General features: G+C 35.2%; 1 protein-coding gene and 1 pseudogene across 1 annotated transcript in view; one reads left to right on the forward strand and one right to left on the reverse strand.

Annotated features, from left to right (window-relative positions):
- Positions 1-19,792, reverse strand: part of LOC141498966 (uncharacterized) — a 263,553-nt gene that overhangs the window by 51,045 nt on the left and 192,716 nt on the right. The window contains exon 11 of the mRNA XM_074201973.1: positions 10,907-11,137. Within this exon, the coding sequence (XP_074058074.1) occupies positions 10,907-11,137 (231 nt within the window). The remainder of the gene's footprint in view (positions 1-10,906; positions 11,138-19,792) is intronic.
- Positions 5,380-5,982, forward strand: LOC141502720 (peroxiredoxin-1 pseudogene; annotated as a pseudogene).

The raw sequence follows: 19,792 nt of genomic DNA on the forward strand, positions 1-19,792 counted from the left end.
ATGGATAGCATTATTTGGCCTAGAGTCAGAAGGATTTAAGTGGGACTCCCTACTCAGATATTTCCTAGAGGGGTGACCCTCTAAACAGAAACAAGTTAAATTTGTTTTCTTTTGCACAATCAAGGATCTAGACACTAAGTTTAATTTTTAAGACAGTCTTTATGAGGGTTAAAATTTATCATGTTTCAAGGATAAATGTATAAGAAATTCACAAAATTATAGAACTTAAGAAATGTATAACATAATGGAAAACTATATCTTTTGGGGTCTTAAAAAAATTAGTTATGCTGAGTTTTGTTTTGTTTTGTTGCAAGGCAATGAGATTAAATGATTTGCCCAAGGTCACATAGCTAGGTAATTATTAAGTACCTGAGACTGGATTTGAACTCAGGTTCTTCTTAGTCTAGGGCTAGTGCTTTACCCACTGAACCACCTAGCTGCTCCTGCTGAGTTCTAAAATATATATTTTTGCTGATAAAAATATAATAGATATACAGCTTTAGAAATGATTTCTATTTTTTTAGGTTTTTGCAAGGCAATGGGGTTAAGTGACTTGCCCAAGGCCACACAGCTAGGAAATTATTAAGTGTTTGAGGCAAGATTTGAACTCAGGTATTCCTGACTCCAGGGTTGGTGCCCTATCCACCGCACCACCTAGCTGCCCATAGAAATAATTTTTATCTTATATGTCACTACAACTTTTCACATAAAAATCTTTGTTATAAATAATCTCTGGAATATTGTTATCAGAGTTTTGACTGCTCAAAGAAACTCCTTCAGTTTCTTACCCAAAGGCAGACAACTTGCTCATCTAGGTTTGCATGTGACAGAGCTATACCTAATTCACTGAATGAGAGATCAAGCATCCAAAAGATTCCAATAGTTCAAATCACTGGACCAAATTAAAGATGACAAAATTTAGTATATATATATATATATATATATATATATATATATATATATATATATACATATATGTATATATATATATACACACATAAATGTAAAGATTTACATTTGAATTTTTAAAATCAACTGCACATGTACATGATAGGGACACTATACCTAGATAATAATACTTCTTCAAAAAAGAACTTGAGTATTCCAATAAGGTAAAACAATAAGTTAGAGCAAGCTGAGATTGAAGTAATTGAATCATAGTAGCTAGTAGTTTTAGGAAGGACATTGACAATTTGGAATAAGTTCAGTGGAAGACAATGTGAATGGGAAAAGAAATATAAATAATGCATTACAAGAAATGGTTAGAGAAATTCTGAGATATTTGGCCTAGACAACAGAAGGTTTAGGAAGGATATGACAGTAGTCTCAACATTTTAGAAGGACCATTATGACAGAAAAACTATACTTGCTTTCTTGGACCTAGAAGGTAGAACTAATATCAATGATAGAAAGTTACAGAAAATCAAGTCTGGGAAATTAATGAAAGTAGAATAGGTTTTCTAGTGATATAAAAAGTCTTTTGTAAATCAAATTGTTAGAATAAGATATGGAATACTTTTGTCAAGGATAAATATATAAAAGTAATACAAGTTTCAACTGAGGGCTGAACTAATGATTTCTAAGATTTCTTCAATATCCAGGATTCTGTGATTCAAGAGATGTTGAATCCCACGTTAATGTATAAGAATGTTAACAGCTACATGGCAGAGTGAATGGAGTATTGGACTTGGAATCAGGAAGACTCATCTTCATGAGTTCAAATTCAGTCTAACTTACTAGCTGTGTGACCCTGGACAACCTGTTTTTGCCTCAGTTTCCTCATCTATAAAATGATCTGGAGAAGGAAATGGCAAAGCACTCCAGCATTTTTGCCAGGAAAACCCCAGAATGGGGATATGAAAATATCAGACACTACTGAAATTACTGAACAAAAAAGGGATATTAGAACTAGAAAGGATCACCTACTTCAATTTCCTAATTTTACAGATCAAACAGTTAAGATACAAAGTGGGGAAAATGGCTTTCCCTAAGATCATATAGCTAGTAATTAGCAAAGTAAGAACATAAACACAAATTTTCTGACTTCAGGAGGCCAATGCTTTTTTCCCTAAATCATCTTTTGTTGTTCAGTTGTTTCAGTCATGTCTAGCTCCTCATGACCTGCTTTGAGGTTCTTTGGCAGATACTAGTGTAGTTTCCCTCTCCAGGCCATTTTACAGATGGGGAAACTGAGACAAATAAGGTGAAGTGACTTGCCCAGGATAAGATAGGCTGGATTTGGACTCAGGTTTTCCTGATTGGGAAAAGAGTAGGTCAAGACTATATATCATCACCTCCTTTATTTAATTTTTATGCCAGCTGGATGAATCAAAAGCTGGAATTAAGATTGCCAGGAAATATACAAACAATCTCAGATATGCAGATGACTGTTCTGGTGGCAGAAAGTGAAGAGGAATTAAAAAATCTTTTAATGAGGGTGGAAGAGAAGAGTGTAAAAGCTGGTTTGAAAGTTAATATTAAAAACAAATCAGTTGTTATGATTTTTTAATCAGTATTTTCATTCTCGTAATATTGGTTTTTATTTTGTGCCAGGACCATTAAGCATCAAGTAAATAAATTCAAGCAGCTATCTGAAAAAAAATAACAACTAAGCTCTTGGCAACTGGTCCCATCACTTCCTAGCAAATGGAGAAGAAATGGAAGCAGTGTCAGATTTTTATACTCTTGGGTTCAAGGATCATGTAGACTGACTGCAACCATGAAATTAAGACACTAGCTCTATTGAAGAAAATCTATGGCAAATCTGGACAATATTCTAAAAAGCAGAGACATCACAGAAACAAGAGGCTGTATAGTCCAAGGCCATGGCTTTTCTAGTAGCTCTGAAAGCTGGAACATAATGTAAACCTGAGTGTTACAGAATCGATGCTTTTGAATTGTGGTACCAGAGAAGACTTTTGAGAATCCCTTGGACAGCAAGGAGAGCAAATCAGTCAATACTTAACAAAATTAATTTATGCTATTCACTGGAAGATTAAATACTGAAGCTGAAGTTTAAATACTTTGGCTACATAATGAGAAAATGGGACTCATACTGGAAAAGACCCTGATATTGGGAAAGATTGAAGGCAAAAAGAGGGAAGGCAAAAGAAAAAGGGAATGACAGAGGAGAAGGTGGATAGCTAGTATCATGGAAACAATGAACATGAACTAGGAAAGACTTCAGGAGTTAGTGGAGGGGAGAAGGGCAGGGTTTATGATCGTACATGGGGTCACAGAGTTAGACATAAATGAACAATAACATCTTCCTGACTCTAGTTCTAGTACTCCATGCCAACCTGCCCTTAAACCATCTCTTAGAAGATTCTAAAGTATTTTATAGATATCAAATAAAGAGAAATAATTCAAAATTTTGAAAATATTTTGGTAAAATTTTTATTTTAGCCTTAAATGTCACATTAGGTTGACTATTACAAAAAATATAAGCAAAGCCAAAGGCAAAGCTTTGATTTGGAGACAGAGTACAGGGAAAAGTATGAACTAAGAATCAGGATAAAGATAAGTGCTGAAAGGAAAATGTTTGAGCTCAAATGCATAAAGTTCTGTGGATCAAGTCTTTAAACAACCTAAGTAACAACTAAGTTCTTCTAGGAGCTACTGGTGTAATACGAAAGGCATGCTTCCATTAATAGAGTATAAAATAATATTCTGTATGTTGAATTATAAAATCTGCTTATTTTAAATCTTTGAATTATCAGGACTCCAGTGTAAATATTAAAAACTACTGTTTCTCAGGGAATCAAATAATAGTATAATTTCTAATAATTCATTGGTTTGAACAGCATATCATTTTCACAGTACTAAATATAGTTCCTTAAAAATAATTAGGCAAACTATTGATTTCAGTTCAGCAGCAAACAATGTGCAATCTAAAGGAAAAACAAAGACAAAAATTAAAGTTTCTATTTTATCCTAAAAAAGATATGCATTGAAGCTTTCTGGATAAGACAACTGCATCATCAGATTTATAATTCAGGAATATCAGTTTTATCAATGGTAGAGCTATATGGAAGTGAAGTTGAGAAGGGGAAAACTGTAGAGGAAGGAAGAACTGGGAGTTTATTGAAGTCTAGGCAATAGATAATGACATCATAAACCAGGGTTTAGATGTCTATTTAAGTGCAGAAAAAAAGATTTGGATGAGAGAAGGTTATACAAGTAGAATCAATAAAACTGGTTAATAGATTGGATTCGATTATAAGGAAGAGAGGAGAGTTTGTGATAAATCTGAGATTAAACCTGGGTAACTGAAAGGATGACAGTGCCCTTCCTTGCCAGTATGAGAAGGAAGTTAATTAAAGGTTGATTTGGGGGATGGGGAAGAAAATGAGTTCTTTGGGGGATAGGTTAAATGTGAGATGCCTGTGAGATGTCCAGCCGATAACTGCTAAGGTGAACCTCAGTAGATATATAGTCACTCAATTTAACTTTCCAGCAAAATTTAAATGCTAACATTGTCTCATAGCTTATAAATTCAATGAGGATTTCACTGGGGAAACCCCCCCCCCCCCGCAGATAATGATTTAAACCGTTTGGGGGCAGAGTTTAAGTTAGATGGAAAGAATCTCCAAATAATACTTTTGCATTTTATATCTAAATGATTTGGAGGGGTAGTAAAAGTACAGTATATAATTGGGGGTGGAGGAAATGGGAATTTATGGAGATGGATTGGCATCAAAATATTGAGGCCATAGTGAAGGGGTAAAATGAAGGAAAACACAATCACAAATTTAAATGTGAAAGTACTAAACATAATGATTTTTTAAAATCCTACATTGTTTTTTACCCTCAAAAGTCTAAAATGTAAAAAGACATATAGAATAGAAAATAGGTTAGTACAAAATTTAGTGTGCATCAGGTGACTTAAAAACAGGATTTGCCATCATATTTTATAGAAAATAATAAAAATTCATAATTAGAGATAAATAAGGAAATTGCATTATACTTAAAGAAATCAAATAATGAACAATTATAAGGTTTAAACATGGATATACTAAATTGCATGCATCTAATTTCCAAAAGGAAATGTCAACATAACTGAAAAAGAAATAGATAGACAGTAATAGTAGGAGACTTTAATGTTCTTCTCCCTGGACAAATTTAATAGAAATCTAGACAAAAATATAGAACCAAATAAACTGTTGGAGAAGCAAACTGAAAGATTTGTGAGTTTTTTCTTTATGAAATAAAAATAATCTATATATTCCTCAGTTTTGCATGTTTTATTAAAAACAGATGATATTCTAGGGCCCAGAAAAATTAAAGAAAAATATTAAAATACAAGAAATCTTTATGGGTTCTCCAGTTCTTCATATTTCTCTTGAGCTTGTCTGAGGAGCTCAATTAATTGTTGTCAGCATGTTGGTGGGAAATGCCAAGATTGGGTTCCCAGTCCCCAATTTCAGAGCTATATAGCTGTTATGTCAGATCAACAGTTCAAAGATATCAGCCTTTCTGACTACAAAAGAAAAGACATTGTTTTGTTCTTCTACCTGTCAGACTTCACCTTCATGGGCCCTCAGAGATTGTTGCATTCAGTGATTGAACTGAAGAATTTAATAAACTCAACTGCTAAGTGATTGGCACTTCAGTGGACTTAGACTTCTGTTTTGTGTTTGGGTCAACAAGGTCAAGAACACAACAGTAGACTAGAAACTGTAAATATTCCATTGCTGTCCGACCCCAAGTACACCATTGCTCAAGATTATGGTGTTTTAAAGGCAGATGAGGGGAGATTTATTCAAGAGTCTCTTCATCAGAGATGGTGAGGGGATCTTTCACCAGATCATCATCAATGGTCTACCTATGAGCTGCTCTGTAGATAAAATACTACAGCTTGTTCAGTCCTTCCAGTTCACAGACAACCATGGCAAAGTGTGCCCAGCTGGCTGTAGGCCTGAGAGTGATACCATGAAGCCTGATGTTCAGGAGAAAAAGGAATACTTCTCCCCGCAGCACTGAGTTTCTCTCTGCATCCACAGATGTACCCCCACCCCCACCCAAGGGGACCTGCAAATTCCCCTCCCTGCTATCTGCAAGTCAAGAACAAATATATTTGATCTTTCCCAAGTTTTCCCAAGCTTTCAACTGGAAGGCTTTTGTAGAGGAAACCCAAACAAAGCTGGGCATGTCTTCTCCTCATGGGGCCTGACTCAATCCTCTGTGTTAACAATGTTTGTACCATAATCAGCCCTTTGGGCTCAAACCCATCTATTAAAGTTGTCCTAAGGGGGGGAAAAAGGAATACTTTATGCACCATAATGTAATAAGATTATCAATTAGTACTGGGAAGACAAGCTAAAGATATAAACCAAAACACAGACCTAATAATGTCATTCTAAATAATGAGTTAGTCAATGAACAAATCATTAAGACAACTGTGTAAAAAAATAATGATGATGAAACAGCAGTTTCCAGAAGAGAAGTGAATTTATGAGAAAATACATTAATATAAAACAAAATTACTGTTGAATGAAGTGAATATGAAAATTTAAACATAAAAAAATTCAACAAATAGACAAATCCAAAATAAAGACTTCAAAAGAAGACATCTTGAAAATAGAAATAACTGGAATAGAAATAAACTGGAAAAAAAAGACGAGAAATGATTTTTTAAATCAAAAAAATTCTTTGAAGAGATTAGAACAATAATTAAGCTTTTAGTAAACTTGATGAAACAATAAGAGGTATAATAATTAAATTCACAAAATAAAAAATGAGCAAGGTAAAATTACAAAAGCGAAAGAAGAAAAATTTAAAATTACCAGCACCTATTTTGTATTTTGAATCCTTCATTTTGCTGGCACAAAGCTATATATCAGCAAAATCAAAGATCTAAAAGAATGAGTCAATTACAAAGATATAAAATATTCAAAATAATAGAATAACAAAGACAGTAAACAATCCAATTTCAGAAAACTAAGTTGAAATAGCTTGAAAGGAACAATCAGAGGAGGAAAAAATAGTTCGAATGGATTTACAGGCAAATTTCATAAGACTTTTAGAGAACAATGAATAGTCTATATTATACTAATAAGTCTCAAAAATAGAAAAATAAAATATTACAACTAACTTTCTTAATGATATATAGTCTTGATATCTTAACCAGGCAATGACAAAGCACATAAAGAAAATTACTGACAATATCATTAATGAAATTCACTTTAACTTTTTAAATAATAACATAAAAGTTATATCAATATAGCCCCAAATTTACTCACTATGATCACAATGTATATAAAATTATACCTTAGGATAGAAAGATAGAAGAATAATTCAATATCAGAAAAAAACAAATATAACTAATTATACTAAAAACAAAACTGGCCAAAAATCAACTATGTCAATAGATGCAGAAAACTTTTTATAAAGTACACTATTATTTATGCTTACAAATATTATGGAAATGTATAACCTGTATCAGATTGTGTGTTGCCATGGTGGGGGAAGGGAAGGGGGAAAATGTAGAACTTAAAAGGATGTCTGTTCAAACTATTTTTGCATAATTGGAAAATAAATTAAAAAATAACCATAAAGGCAGAAAAATGATCTTTTGAAGTATGATAAAAACTAGATAGATAGCTTTTAATTCTATCATGTGATCTATCATTATATGGAATAGGAAAATATTTAAACATTTCCCAATAAATGATGATGATTGTCTTTCATTCTGGAAGAAGACTATGACATCAGGGGGAGGTAATATCATGACATAGTGCATGAATTGAATTTGAATGGGGGATGGGAGGGTTGTACTAAGGCACCAGCCTTACTTTCTCCTCCAGAGTCATCTGAGTTCAGTGGCTAGATATGAATCAGGACTGGAGATGGTCCTGGATTCATGGCAATCAAGGTGAAGTGACTTGTCCATGGTCACTTAGCAACAAGTATCTGAAACTGGATTTGAATTTCAATCTTTCTGACTCCAATGCCAGCATTGTATCCATTGCACCACAATATGGGAATAATATAAGGATTCCCCCCCCCCTTTACCTGCTATTATTTGACAAAGTTTTGGGAATGCTAGCAAAAGCATTTAAGAGAAAGAAATTAATGCTTTAGACAGAGGAAATAAAGCTATACCTCTTTGCTGATGACATGTTTTACTTGGAGTACAGAGGCCACAGAAAATCAGACAAAAGTCCAATTATGATTAATAGCTTCAATAAAGGAACAGGATACAAAACAGAAAAATAACAATTTTTCTACATGGCAATAAAAAAATTCATGATGAAATAATATAAAGGGAAGGCCCACTCAAAATAGCTCTTAATTTATAAAATATCTTAGATTCAATCTACAGAGTCAAACTTAAAAGTAGAATAAATACATTTATAAAATATTCTTCAAAGTAATGAAGAACCAGGGCAGCTAGGTGGTGCAATGGATAGAGCACTGGCCCTGGAGTCAGGAGTACCTGAATTCAAATCTGATCTCAAACATTTAATAACTGCCTGGCTGTGTGACCTTGGGCACAGTTAAATTGATCTGACAAAGTATGAAACATAACAAACTGCAATTTAACTTCATTGCCTTAAATAAATAAAAGTAAAAAAAAGGAAATGAAGAACTACTTAAGTCACTAGAGGAAATAGAAAAGAAAAATTTCCAGACTTACAACAAAGCAGGAATAATCAAAAATATTTAGTGTTGATTAAAAACATAAAAGATGATTGATTATGTAAGTAAAAAACAACTAAAGTTAATAACCCAGTCTTCAGTAAACCTGAGAGCATTAGTTGACATAAATCGACTATAAAAGGTGAGGAAAAACATAAAACAGTAGACAATCTGGAAACTTACATAATCATGGCTAAGGGGATAATTTTTTTTTTAAGATTGTTGTCTAGGGGCAGCCAGGTAGTGCAGTGAGTAGACACTAGCCCTGGAATCAGGAGGACCCGAGTTCAAATTCAGCCTCAGACACTTAATAATTATCTAATTGTGACCTTGGGCAAGTCACTGAACTCCATTTGCCTTGTAAAAAAAAACCAAACAAAAAGGATTGTTGTCTAAAAATTACCCTCCCCCTATTCTCTTCCTCCTCACTCCAGTCTTTAATGAAGACTTGGCCCTTTTCCTTCTCAAGATCAACCACTCCACAGGTAGCCTAGATTTTCTCTTTGCCTCTCTTCACCAGATTAACCTGATAATCTTCCTCCCTAATCTTCAATGTCTCCCTATTTACTGGCTCCTACTACATAGTTTGAGCTATTCTAAAAAATCCCTCACTTGAAACTGCCATCACTTCAAGCAATCAGTATAAATCTCCTTGTCTTTAGCAGTCATGCTCCTCTAAAAAGCTTTTAACACCTGAGGACTCCACTTCGTAGTCTCTCAGGCCTCAGCTCTTTGCATTTTTAATAAATTTATCACCCAATTTAAATCTCACTCCAAGGAGGCTAGGTGGTGCAGTGGATAAAGCACCGGCCCTGGAGTCAGGAAGGAGTACCTGGGTTCAAATCCTCAGACACTTAATAATTACCTAGCTGTGTGGCCTTGGGCAAGCCACTTAACCCCATTTGCCTTGAAAAAAAAACTAAAAAAATAAATCTCACTTCAAACTTATCACTGGTTTCTTAATTGACAAACCTGATCAGCTTTTCTCAATTCTAATCCATCTAGAACTGCAGTCAAACAGCTGGTTGACTGGTTTACCACTCAACTCTACTAATGGGAAATCTCCAAATTTTCTTTTGACTCATGTAATCGGCCATGATTTTTTTATTTTTCCCAGCTCTAATACCCCCCCCCTTTTTGTTCTATCTTCTACTTTTGCTCTTAAGGTTTGTCTATCTTAAGATACCACTTCCTCCCCTGTGGATATGAGTCTCATCCTCAGCTGCCATGTACCCCAAATATATTGAGTGATAGAGTGAACACTTTACAAAGAAATCTGGGGATTATCTTTCATTAAAACATTATAATAGTTGGAACATCACAATTATAATTTATTGTATCCAGTCCACATTTTCTGTGGATGTAATTCAATTTATAGTCACTTTTAGGTACAAATAACTCCAGAGGGTGATAAATATCAGATCAGGCAATTCAGTATAATTTGTAGATGTCTGCTTTTATAGACTCAGCTTTACTTTATGTGTAGAACTTATTATAAGCTTAGTGGGGTTGTCATATTACAGAGATGAAGCAAAGATGAACCAAGAAGTATAATTAGAAACATTTAAATATAAGAATAAACTATATTCACAAGTATATGTTTAGGGTTGAGAACCTTGTTCTGACTTGGAACACATCTGACACTCCCTCTCTGTTTAGAACTAGGTCTTACCTGATCATGATTCTACAGGAAATTTCCTCCTCAAATCTCTATCCATCCTGACCTTAATTAATATCCATGTAACTGCTTAGCCATGAGACTTCAAAACATCTTCAAGATACCTTTGATGACCCAGTTGTTAAGTTTCTGAAGTCACTACTGATCACATTAGAGTCTCACTGTATATAATATAGTGAACGAACTCAAAACTTTTTGGCATTGTTTTAATTAAAAATTTGACTATATGAAATGACAACAATAGAGCTAACTATAATGGGAGAGATAACATAGTATGCCACATTGATGAAAAGATTGTAATTAAATTTAATTAATTTTAACTACTTCAAATGCAAAAATGCCCAAATGATTAAGAAGATAAGGTACAGACACTTAACCCCATTGCCTTAAATAAATAAAAAAAATTTAGAAAAAATGATAAGGTATGCCCAAAAGCAATAACCTAATATTACTAAATAATTTCAATTTATGAAATGTAAACATTATTAAACCCCAAAACATACAGTCTTAATTAATGGAAATGTTATCTTTTTTTTTAAATGAGAGTCATTTGAGTTTTTTAAAAAATAACTTTGCAGTTCAACTCACCCAGGGTGCTGAAGGTACAATAAGGGTCAAAATAAGCAAGTCATTGCAGCATTGCTCCAAAGACTGATTACATCTCTTCATCTGATTTATCAGCCTACAATACACCACAGTGGGAAGAATTTGTAGGGATTGTTTGTGGCACCCCTGTCCTGGGGCTAGAATGAAGTTCAGTGTTTGCATCATGCCATGCAGGTGTCTATACAACTGGCTAAGTTTTGTTTCAAGGGCACTCTGAAATAAAAGGTTAGAAAAAGATATGGTAAACATCTGAAAATAAAAGAAAGTTAATTATGCTAGGTGAAAGGCCACAGAGTTCTATTTAAGCACCTGCAAAAGTCAGGAAAAGTATGCCAATATTTATAAAACAATCTCTTGGGAAATTACGGGAGATGTCAAATTTTAAGGCTTTCTACCCTTCCTTTTCTTTTTTTGGTTCCAACCATCTGTGAATAATATGTGCTGAGGAGGTACGATCTGACAAAGTATGAAACACAACAAACTGCAAGACTTTTAGCCTTTTATAACAAAATATTTTCTTAAAAGATCAAAGCCACAAGGAAGACTAGTCTGATTGTTAGATTTTTGTAAAGAATAGCCCAGAGGAAAAATAAAAGAGAGCGGGAGGGGCAGAGAAAAGAAACAAAAAAAGAAGAAAAACTTCCAACTTCTAAACAACCAGAACATCAACAAAACATAAACAGGATCATGTTTATCTTATACCTACCACAGAACTTCCTTGTGTTCATTTCCTGTGTAAACCTTGGCCAGCTGGACACAGAGTTGGTTGGTCAGCATGCTTTACTCATAAGAGATTATTTTCAAGACTTAGGACTCATTTTGAAGCAGAATTCATGAAGAAACACTTAAATGTGCAAAAATGAAATCATAATAACCGTGACACAAAAAAAATTTGAAAAAAGTTACTGCAGAGAAAAGCTGCCTGTCCTAGACTTCTTCCCCCCCAGTTTGAACTGGCAGATTAGATACCCCCCAGGACAGCTCTGAGATTTGGGGGTACTCAGCAGGTCTTCATACAAAAAGCTATTTTGCATGAGACTTTACTGCAGCATTGACTTTTAACTGTCCTTCAGGGGATACAATTAGCTGAAACCAAAAACAATTAAATGGAATCATAAGAACAGTAGCTACAAAAATATTTCCTCCATAAAACAGAGGCACATATTCCCACAAATAAACACCATGGTTATGGGAAGAGCATATTAAAAGCCATGGTCAAGGTGATAATTGACCAAAAATGAAGGACCCAAATGGCCTTTCTCTTCCTATGGCATCTTTACTCTGTTCCCCCCTCCCCCAACCCCCAATTCAGCATCTCTGCTGAGCAGTCACTGCTGGGTGAACCCTACTAGGGTAAGTAGCTCCTCTCCAAAGACACCTGGGAGCTGGAGGGTGAGAAAGAAATCTCTTTTCCCAAGAGGCAAAGAGCCCTCTCAATAAACTAATATATCTTTGATAGTTTCTTCTCCTTTGCCAGAATTCAGACTCCAGAATTGCCTCCAGCCTTGACTCGCTCTCTTGAGCAGGTAGGTGTCTTGTTTTTTAAAGGCCACCAAGGGCACAGCTGTTTCTTTTTGGTCAAACAATTACTATTTGCCCTATAATTTCATTAAGTTCAATTAAGAAATTTTTCTATTCTTCTTAACAGAGGGAAAGCCTTTCTTTATACTTTGTTTAAGAGCCCAACACTCATTTGTCACCTAATTTACATTCTATAATTTTATCAATTCTTCCCTCCCTCCTTCCCTCTCTCCCCCTTCTTTCCCTCTTTCCTTCCTTCCTTCCTTCCTTCCTTCCTTCCTTCCTTCCTTCCTTCCTTCCTTCCTTTCTTCCTTCCTTCCTCTCTTACATGTTGCAATTTCATTGCTGAATGGGAAAAAATAAATTGATCAAGAATCCCTTGAATAGTCCTTGCTACCCACTAAAAAAATTAAATCAAATACCAAAGAGGGCAGAGGAAATAAACCTTAGTGCATTTAAAGAACTTTGTCCCTTAAAAGAGAAGCATTGTTCTATTTAAAGCCTATAATATAATTGCCTGATTTGGCATTTATCTCATCCAACTCATACCAAGCCCGCCTCTTCAATATCTCCAACAAGAAATCATCAATGATTTATTTGGAGACCCATTATATACCAAGGCAAACCAGTGTACCATTAGAAATATTTCCCTTTCTTCAAACCAAATCAGACTCTCCACAACTTTCACCCATTGTTCCTATTTCTATCTTCTGGAGCCTGGAAAAACAAGTCTAGGTTTTGCTTTTTGCTTCTGTTTTCTGTATGAAAGGCCTTCAAATTCTTGAAAATGGTCATAAGGTCACAGCAAAATCTTCAATCTTCACATTGTACCATATGGTCCAAAAGATAGCAAGAGCCTAAACAGAGTAGAGTAGAAGATAGCAAAAGTTCCTGGATCCCAGAGACTGGATTCCTAGAACTCTCTCTACCTCATTTTCTGCCATCTCTTAAGAGTAAGAGACAGCTATCTTTGCATCTCTGGGCTTAGGAGAGAGTCAGTCTCTGGGATACTGGGCAATGTATAGATGCCCTCCAGGGTGTAAGCCAGCTTTCAATCTCTAGTCTCTGATCCCTGTGTGTCCAGCTCTCTTTGGAGCTCTGACCCCCTCTCAAAAAAAAAAAAAAGTCAGATGCACAACTAACCTCCTTTTGAACAGTTTCAGCACAAAGGGTGGCCCTGACTTACAAGTTACAATATATCCCCAATCATCTTCAATGAGTCCACAAGAGATCAACCACATACTCCATAGGGACATGTAATAAATGTCCCAAACAAAGGCTGTAACCTAATCAAATAAGACTTCTAGGCAGTGCGATGGCTAAAGGGCTGAATTTGGAGTCAGGAAGATACCAAGTTCTGTCTCAAATATTTACTAGTCATGTGCCCTGGTCAAGTCACTTAAACTCTCATCAGAAAGATGAGAATAATCATACCACCTATCCCCCCGGGTTGTCATGATGATTCGATGAAATAACATACAAAAACTGTATAAAATTATTTATAAATATTAGCTATAATAATAATAATAAATTAGTATTAGTAATAATGTTCATATTATTACTACTACTAATGATGACGATGATGGTGGTGATGATAATTATGATAAAAAAGTCCCTCTACACTGGATAGAAATTATTAACTAGATTTCATGAACCTAGGCTTAATATTAATTTTATTTGCCATCGATGAACCTTGGACAAATAACTTCACTTCTCTGGACCCCAGTTTACTGACATATAAAATGAAGAGGCTAAATTAGATGGTCTTTAGGTTTCCTTGAAGCTTTAAATTCTATGATTTAGCAAACAAGTTGGGGTTAAAATTATAGATAGGCAAATCACCAAAGTGAAAAGGATAACAAGAGAATAGGAAAAAAATAGTTATATAGAGAGACAGCATTGAAGAAATAGTCTTAAGAAAAACACACAATTTAAAAAAAAACAAGTTAAGAAGACTGAAGAAGAGTCAGACAATGAAAACTAGGAAAGTCATAGGTAAAGGAAGGAAGGAGCTTGAAGGAGAGGGAAAGAAGGAAGGAGGGAAGGAAGGAGGGAAGGAAGGAAGGAAGGAAGGAAGGAAGGAAGGAAGGAAGGAAGGAAGGAAGGAAGGAAGGAAGGAAGGAAGGTTGGGAGGGAGGGAGGGAGGGAAGAAGGAAGGAAGGAGGAAGGAGGAAGGAAGGGAGGGAAGGGGAGGAAGGAAGGGAGGGAAGGGAAGGAAGGAAGGAGGGGAGGAGAGAGAGGGAGAGAGGGAACAATTTATTAAACACTTGTTTTGTTGCTGAGGAAAATGTGGCTGAAATTTCAGGGATAAAAAGATTTATTTAAGTATTGCTATGATTAGCATAAGCTAAGGGGAAAGAAAGATTAAAGGGCAGGAAACCATTGATTCCTAAGCAACCTAAACAACCTAATCCATGAGAGGTTGAGCAGTAAGGAAGATCATGGGAGCGATAAAGTCCGTGGGGAACCAGGCTCCCCAAGAATGGGCTAGCTTCAAGGAACACAAAAGACAAACAAGTCAACTCAAGACTGGGTGAGCTTTTAAGGAGAATGTAGGGAGAAAGTGGGTAGAGAATGGGTAGCACAAGGAATAGTGGATGAGGTAATGAGAGCTATGCTGATAGGGGCTGTAACTCAAAGACTTAATACTTCCAGGCTAGGACAGGGACCATTCTTTTGTTAATTAGGAGGGCCAAGGTACTCTAACCTCTTGTTAATATCTTGAACAATGGGATGGGGAATAGGTGAAGCTACTTGGTGAGCACAGTGGATACAGATGAATATATATGAAACATTTCTCAGTCTAATATTTTTCCTACTAGGACACTTCAGTGGTGCAGTGGATAGAGCACTGGTCTTGGACACAGGAGCAAGGGAGTTTGAATATCAGATATTTGACACTTACTAGCTGTGTGACCTTGGGCAAGTCACTTAATTCTTGCCTCGAATCCAGGGTCATCTCCAGCACCCCCTCATTCAAATCCAAATTCTGTGCTTGTTATGACATCACCTTCCTGATATGATGGTCTTCTTCGTGAAGGAAGGACAAACATCATCATTTTTGCTGGGAATTGTGCTAAGAACTGGGGACACAAGCACATACAAATAGGAAAATAGTCCTCAAGGAATTATATTGCAATGGGATAGATGTGAGAAATGGCCTCTTGTGAAATTTCCTCATGAAAACCTTCTTCATATAGTTTCTGGGTTTGCCTCGGGAGGTAGATTCCCAAATATTTAATGTTGTCTACAGTTATTTTAAATGGAATATCTCTTTTTGTCTCTTGCTCTTGAACTTTGTTGTACATTTATATAGAAAGAAAACAGCTTATACACAGATGATGAGAATGATCTTCAAGTGAAGCTTCCTCAGAATACCTCGTATCATTGTGGGTCACTGAAAAAGTACAAAGGAAAAAAAAACACTGTCTAGTTTCCATAGCACTTGTGATTCTTGGAAGCTGATTGGACATCTCCAAATTTGATCAGAGGAAATGTATAATGAGATTTTGGATAATGATATGTATAAGCATATAATGAGATTTTGTAGAACATCACTTTTAATGGGGTACAGATTAAGCTATGAATAATTATGTTTATAAGGATTGAAAACTAACTTTCCTATAGGATAGAGATTAGTTATTAATAATTAGGATAATGAGGATTGAATTTGCTTTTCACTGGTTGGGTAGAATTAGTAAAAATGATTGTGAACTAGTTTTAGTAGCCAATGGTGGGACAAAACAGAATTTAGAGGTAGGATTATTATTACTATAAAAGTGACCTGCAAATTTTTATTTTTGGATATTCCCTGGCTAATGTTACTTTAACAATGGGGGCTGGATCCCTCTTCTCATTAAAATAAAGACTTTTCCTGCAAATAGGGAAGAATTGGTAGAGGAGTGGTAAGAAAGTTGTTTAGTAATAGAAATTTGGTTAGTGTTTGGAAAAATGAATTGGGTGAAATAAAGGAGCAAGTAGCTGAAAAGCAGATGTTGAGACAATCTAAAGTTGCCCTCAGACCTAGACTATGAACTCTTTATTCCTGTAAGCAACTATCTCACAAAATAGGCAATATTAATAGGACAATATTAAGTCCAAAGGAAGTCAGCAACAGCACTGGAAGAAGAATGAATCACAAAATGGAAACTCTGGATAAAACTGATGGCAAAGGGAAGTGGGTTTTGTAGAGGTGGTCCTAAGAACTGAGGGAAACTCCAGCAAGTCCCCAGTAGAAGAGAGATGATTTTGAAATCCAGAAAGGAGTCTGAAATAGGGGTAGGAGGAGATGTATTCAGGAGAGAAATGAGGAATGGGGGGAAAATCAGCAGGGGAGAGGGAGAGAGAGAGAGAGAGAGAGAGAGAGAGAGAGAGAGAGAGAGAGAGAGAGAGAGAGAGAGAACATAAGATTAAGACTTGGGGGATTCCTCTAATTAATGAATAGGAAAAGGATAAATGGAACAAAGGAACTGAGAAGGCAGTGGTGACTGTGGCCTCTTATTATTTACTCAATATGCACATAGAGGGGTATCAAATAGTTTGGCAGGTAATCTGGCATTTAAGTGAAGAGTTGTCAAAAAGTTCAGCAATTAGATAAACTGAAACGCCTGACCTTGATGAAGGAAGTTATGGACATAGGAAACATTGTAATTAGAAACAAATTTTATAATCTTTTACACTTTTACATTTTTTCTAGTAAGATTAAGTTAGCTGTGCCTGTAATGTAAATTGACTCCTATTGTCCCATTGCTAAATGCAAATTAGTAACCTCTCCTGTTTCCACACCACCACCACCACCATCACCCTCCAACTTCCAGCCTTTTACCTGGTTTGAGATCAAGAGAGGGGAAAGGATTTCTCCTTTACCCAGTCTCCTGACCCTTCTAAACCCAGAGACAATATTATAAAGTCTAGCCTGGACCCCAGCACCCAAACTTTCTCTAGTCTCAGTCCAGTCAGTTCTCCTGGCTGTCTCTCTTAATTAGTATGATTAAAAAATAAAAAATATAAATATATATGTATGTATATTTAAAAATATTTTGTAAATCAGAGATCTCTGTGTAGTTTTCAGTGAGTGTTTTCACTTTTTTCCACTGGCCTGGAGGGCTTGAGAAGAGATCTCTATACTTGAGATTTAATAGCCAGAGCCCTTAAAATCTCACCCACTACACCACTGAATCAATGTGTAATCTTTTTTTTCCAAAAAGAATTGTGTCCCTGTAATTGTGACTGTGTAATTCAGATCTGAAATGATTCCTGATTTTTAGACTGAGTTCATTTATATCCCAGTCAAAATGAAATGAAAGTTCTGAAATATTTACTCCTTTTATTTAGGTTTTGGATTTAATTGTTTAAAAAAGACTAATTTAAATTTAAGTAATCAATAACTGAGTTTTGAGTTCCCGTATATGTGTGCTTGTGTGTAATTTAGAAGCTGTATGATGACTATCTTTGTGAAATATTCTCATCTGTGAGCTAATTTGTTTTAACATTAATCTAATCCTGATAAAAATTGTATTACTGATAGCAAACAGAATGAATTGGCAGTTTCTTCTAGTGATTTAGTCCTTTGATAGTAGATTGCAAAGGGTTGTTATATGAATTGTAGAAGTTTAGAGAATATTTTGTCAGCAATTTCACTAGGTCTTTTTGTTTGTGAAAGAAGAAAGTTTGTGAAAACTTTTGGCTTCCACCACGTGTTTATAAAAAGGAATATACATATAAATATGCATATATGACTAGAATGATTTACTTAACATTTGTTATTTGAAAATAAGATAAAGACTGACAAATTGCTTTCTGTGGGGGTGGGGGAGGGAAGTAAGATTGGGGGAAAAATTGTAAAATTCTAAATAAATAAAATCTTTATTTAAAAAAGGAAAAAAAGATTATCAGCATCAGTAATTATATCAGGATAATGCCTAATGATCTGTTTTTTAATTGTTTTAAAGGAGAGATTCATACTTCAGCTAGAGGTTTGTTTGTTTTTTTCATTCTAAATATGGCTAAAATTAAAATAGAACATTTTATTGAAAACTACTTATTGGACATGTTCTAAAATGATTATCCAGGGTATTTGTTTATATAATTCTTGAGTTTTTGGTTACAATTCAGTGTGGCAACCATTAATGAATCTGTTTTATATTGGAATTCATATTCTTATGAAAAGAATTCTGATACTAGCTTAGGATCATAAAGTATAATTCTTGTTCTTTATAGACCTCCTAGTTTTTCTACTTACTGGGCCTCTGTTAAATGACCCTCTCTGGTTTTGTTTGCTCAATCTTTTTCTGAGGTTTGTTTCTCTAGGTTCCTAGTCTCTCTCTCTCTCTCTCTCTCTCTCTCTCTCTCTCTCTCTCTCTCTCTCTCTCTCTCTCTCTCTCTCTCCTAGCCTTTTGTTATTCCCCTGCCCTCAAGCAGCTTACCAACTACTTGTTGCTTCTCCAGGAGGAGAAAAGATTTTAATCTGTAACTTTGCAGGCCTGTATAATAAATCCTGAACTGTTTTAAAATCCCAGGGCTGTATGTGAATTCTTTTACTTTCAAGACCTCTCAATTGGCAACATCACTCCCCAGCAACCTGAGTCTTAAAAAGGGAAATTCCCCCAAAAGTGGAAGGAAAGCTTCTTGAAGCCAAGGATTAATGTTCATTTTGTCTTCATTTGCCAAATAATGAGCCAAATGCTTTGCACAAAGCATGTACTTAATAAAGATTTGCTGATTTAGAGGGAATCCTCCCTTACAGGGGAGGATGTTTTCAATTGGGTATTGAGGGAGTTAAATGAGGAAAAAAGATCTCAAATGAACTGGTTCTGTGATATAGAAAGGAAGAAGGTCTTGGTTTCTTTTTCTTCTTTTGTTTTGTTTGGTACTAGCTATTTCTTGCTGTTTCTCATAATTGGGATGGATGAGAAGAGTATATAAATAGGGAGGAAGGGATAGTAGGTATCCCATGAACCTACTCTTCTGTGATTGAGAGAGAGACAGAGAGAGACAGACAGACAGAGAGACAGAGACAGAGACAGAGAGAGAGAGAGAGAGAGAGAGAGAGAGAGAGAGAGAGAGAAATGAGATTTTGATGTAGAACAGAAATAGGCAGATATAGGAAGGAGATGAAGAATGATAATATTAAGAAAGGAAAACAAATTTCTTGATCTTCAAGAGAGGTTAAAAGGAGAAATAAATAAAAGAAATGGAATAATACAGTGCCCATTATCTGGGTAATTGCTAAACAAATTATATTTGTGAATAATAATGGATTGTTATTACTATGCTCTAAGAAATGAGAATCCTAAGAAATATAAACAGATAGAGTGAACAAAACCAGACCAAATTATACAAGGACAA

Source organism: Macrotis lagotis, chromosome X, assembly GCF_037893015.1.
Source record: "Macrotis lagotis isolate mMagLag1 chromosome X, bilby.v1.9.chrom.fasta, whole genome shotgun sequence".
Classification (NCBI taxonomy): domain Eukaryota; kingdom Metazoa; phylum Chordata; class Mammalia; order Peramelemorphia; family Peramelidae; genus Macrotis; species Macrotis lagotis.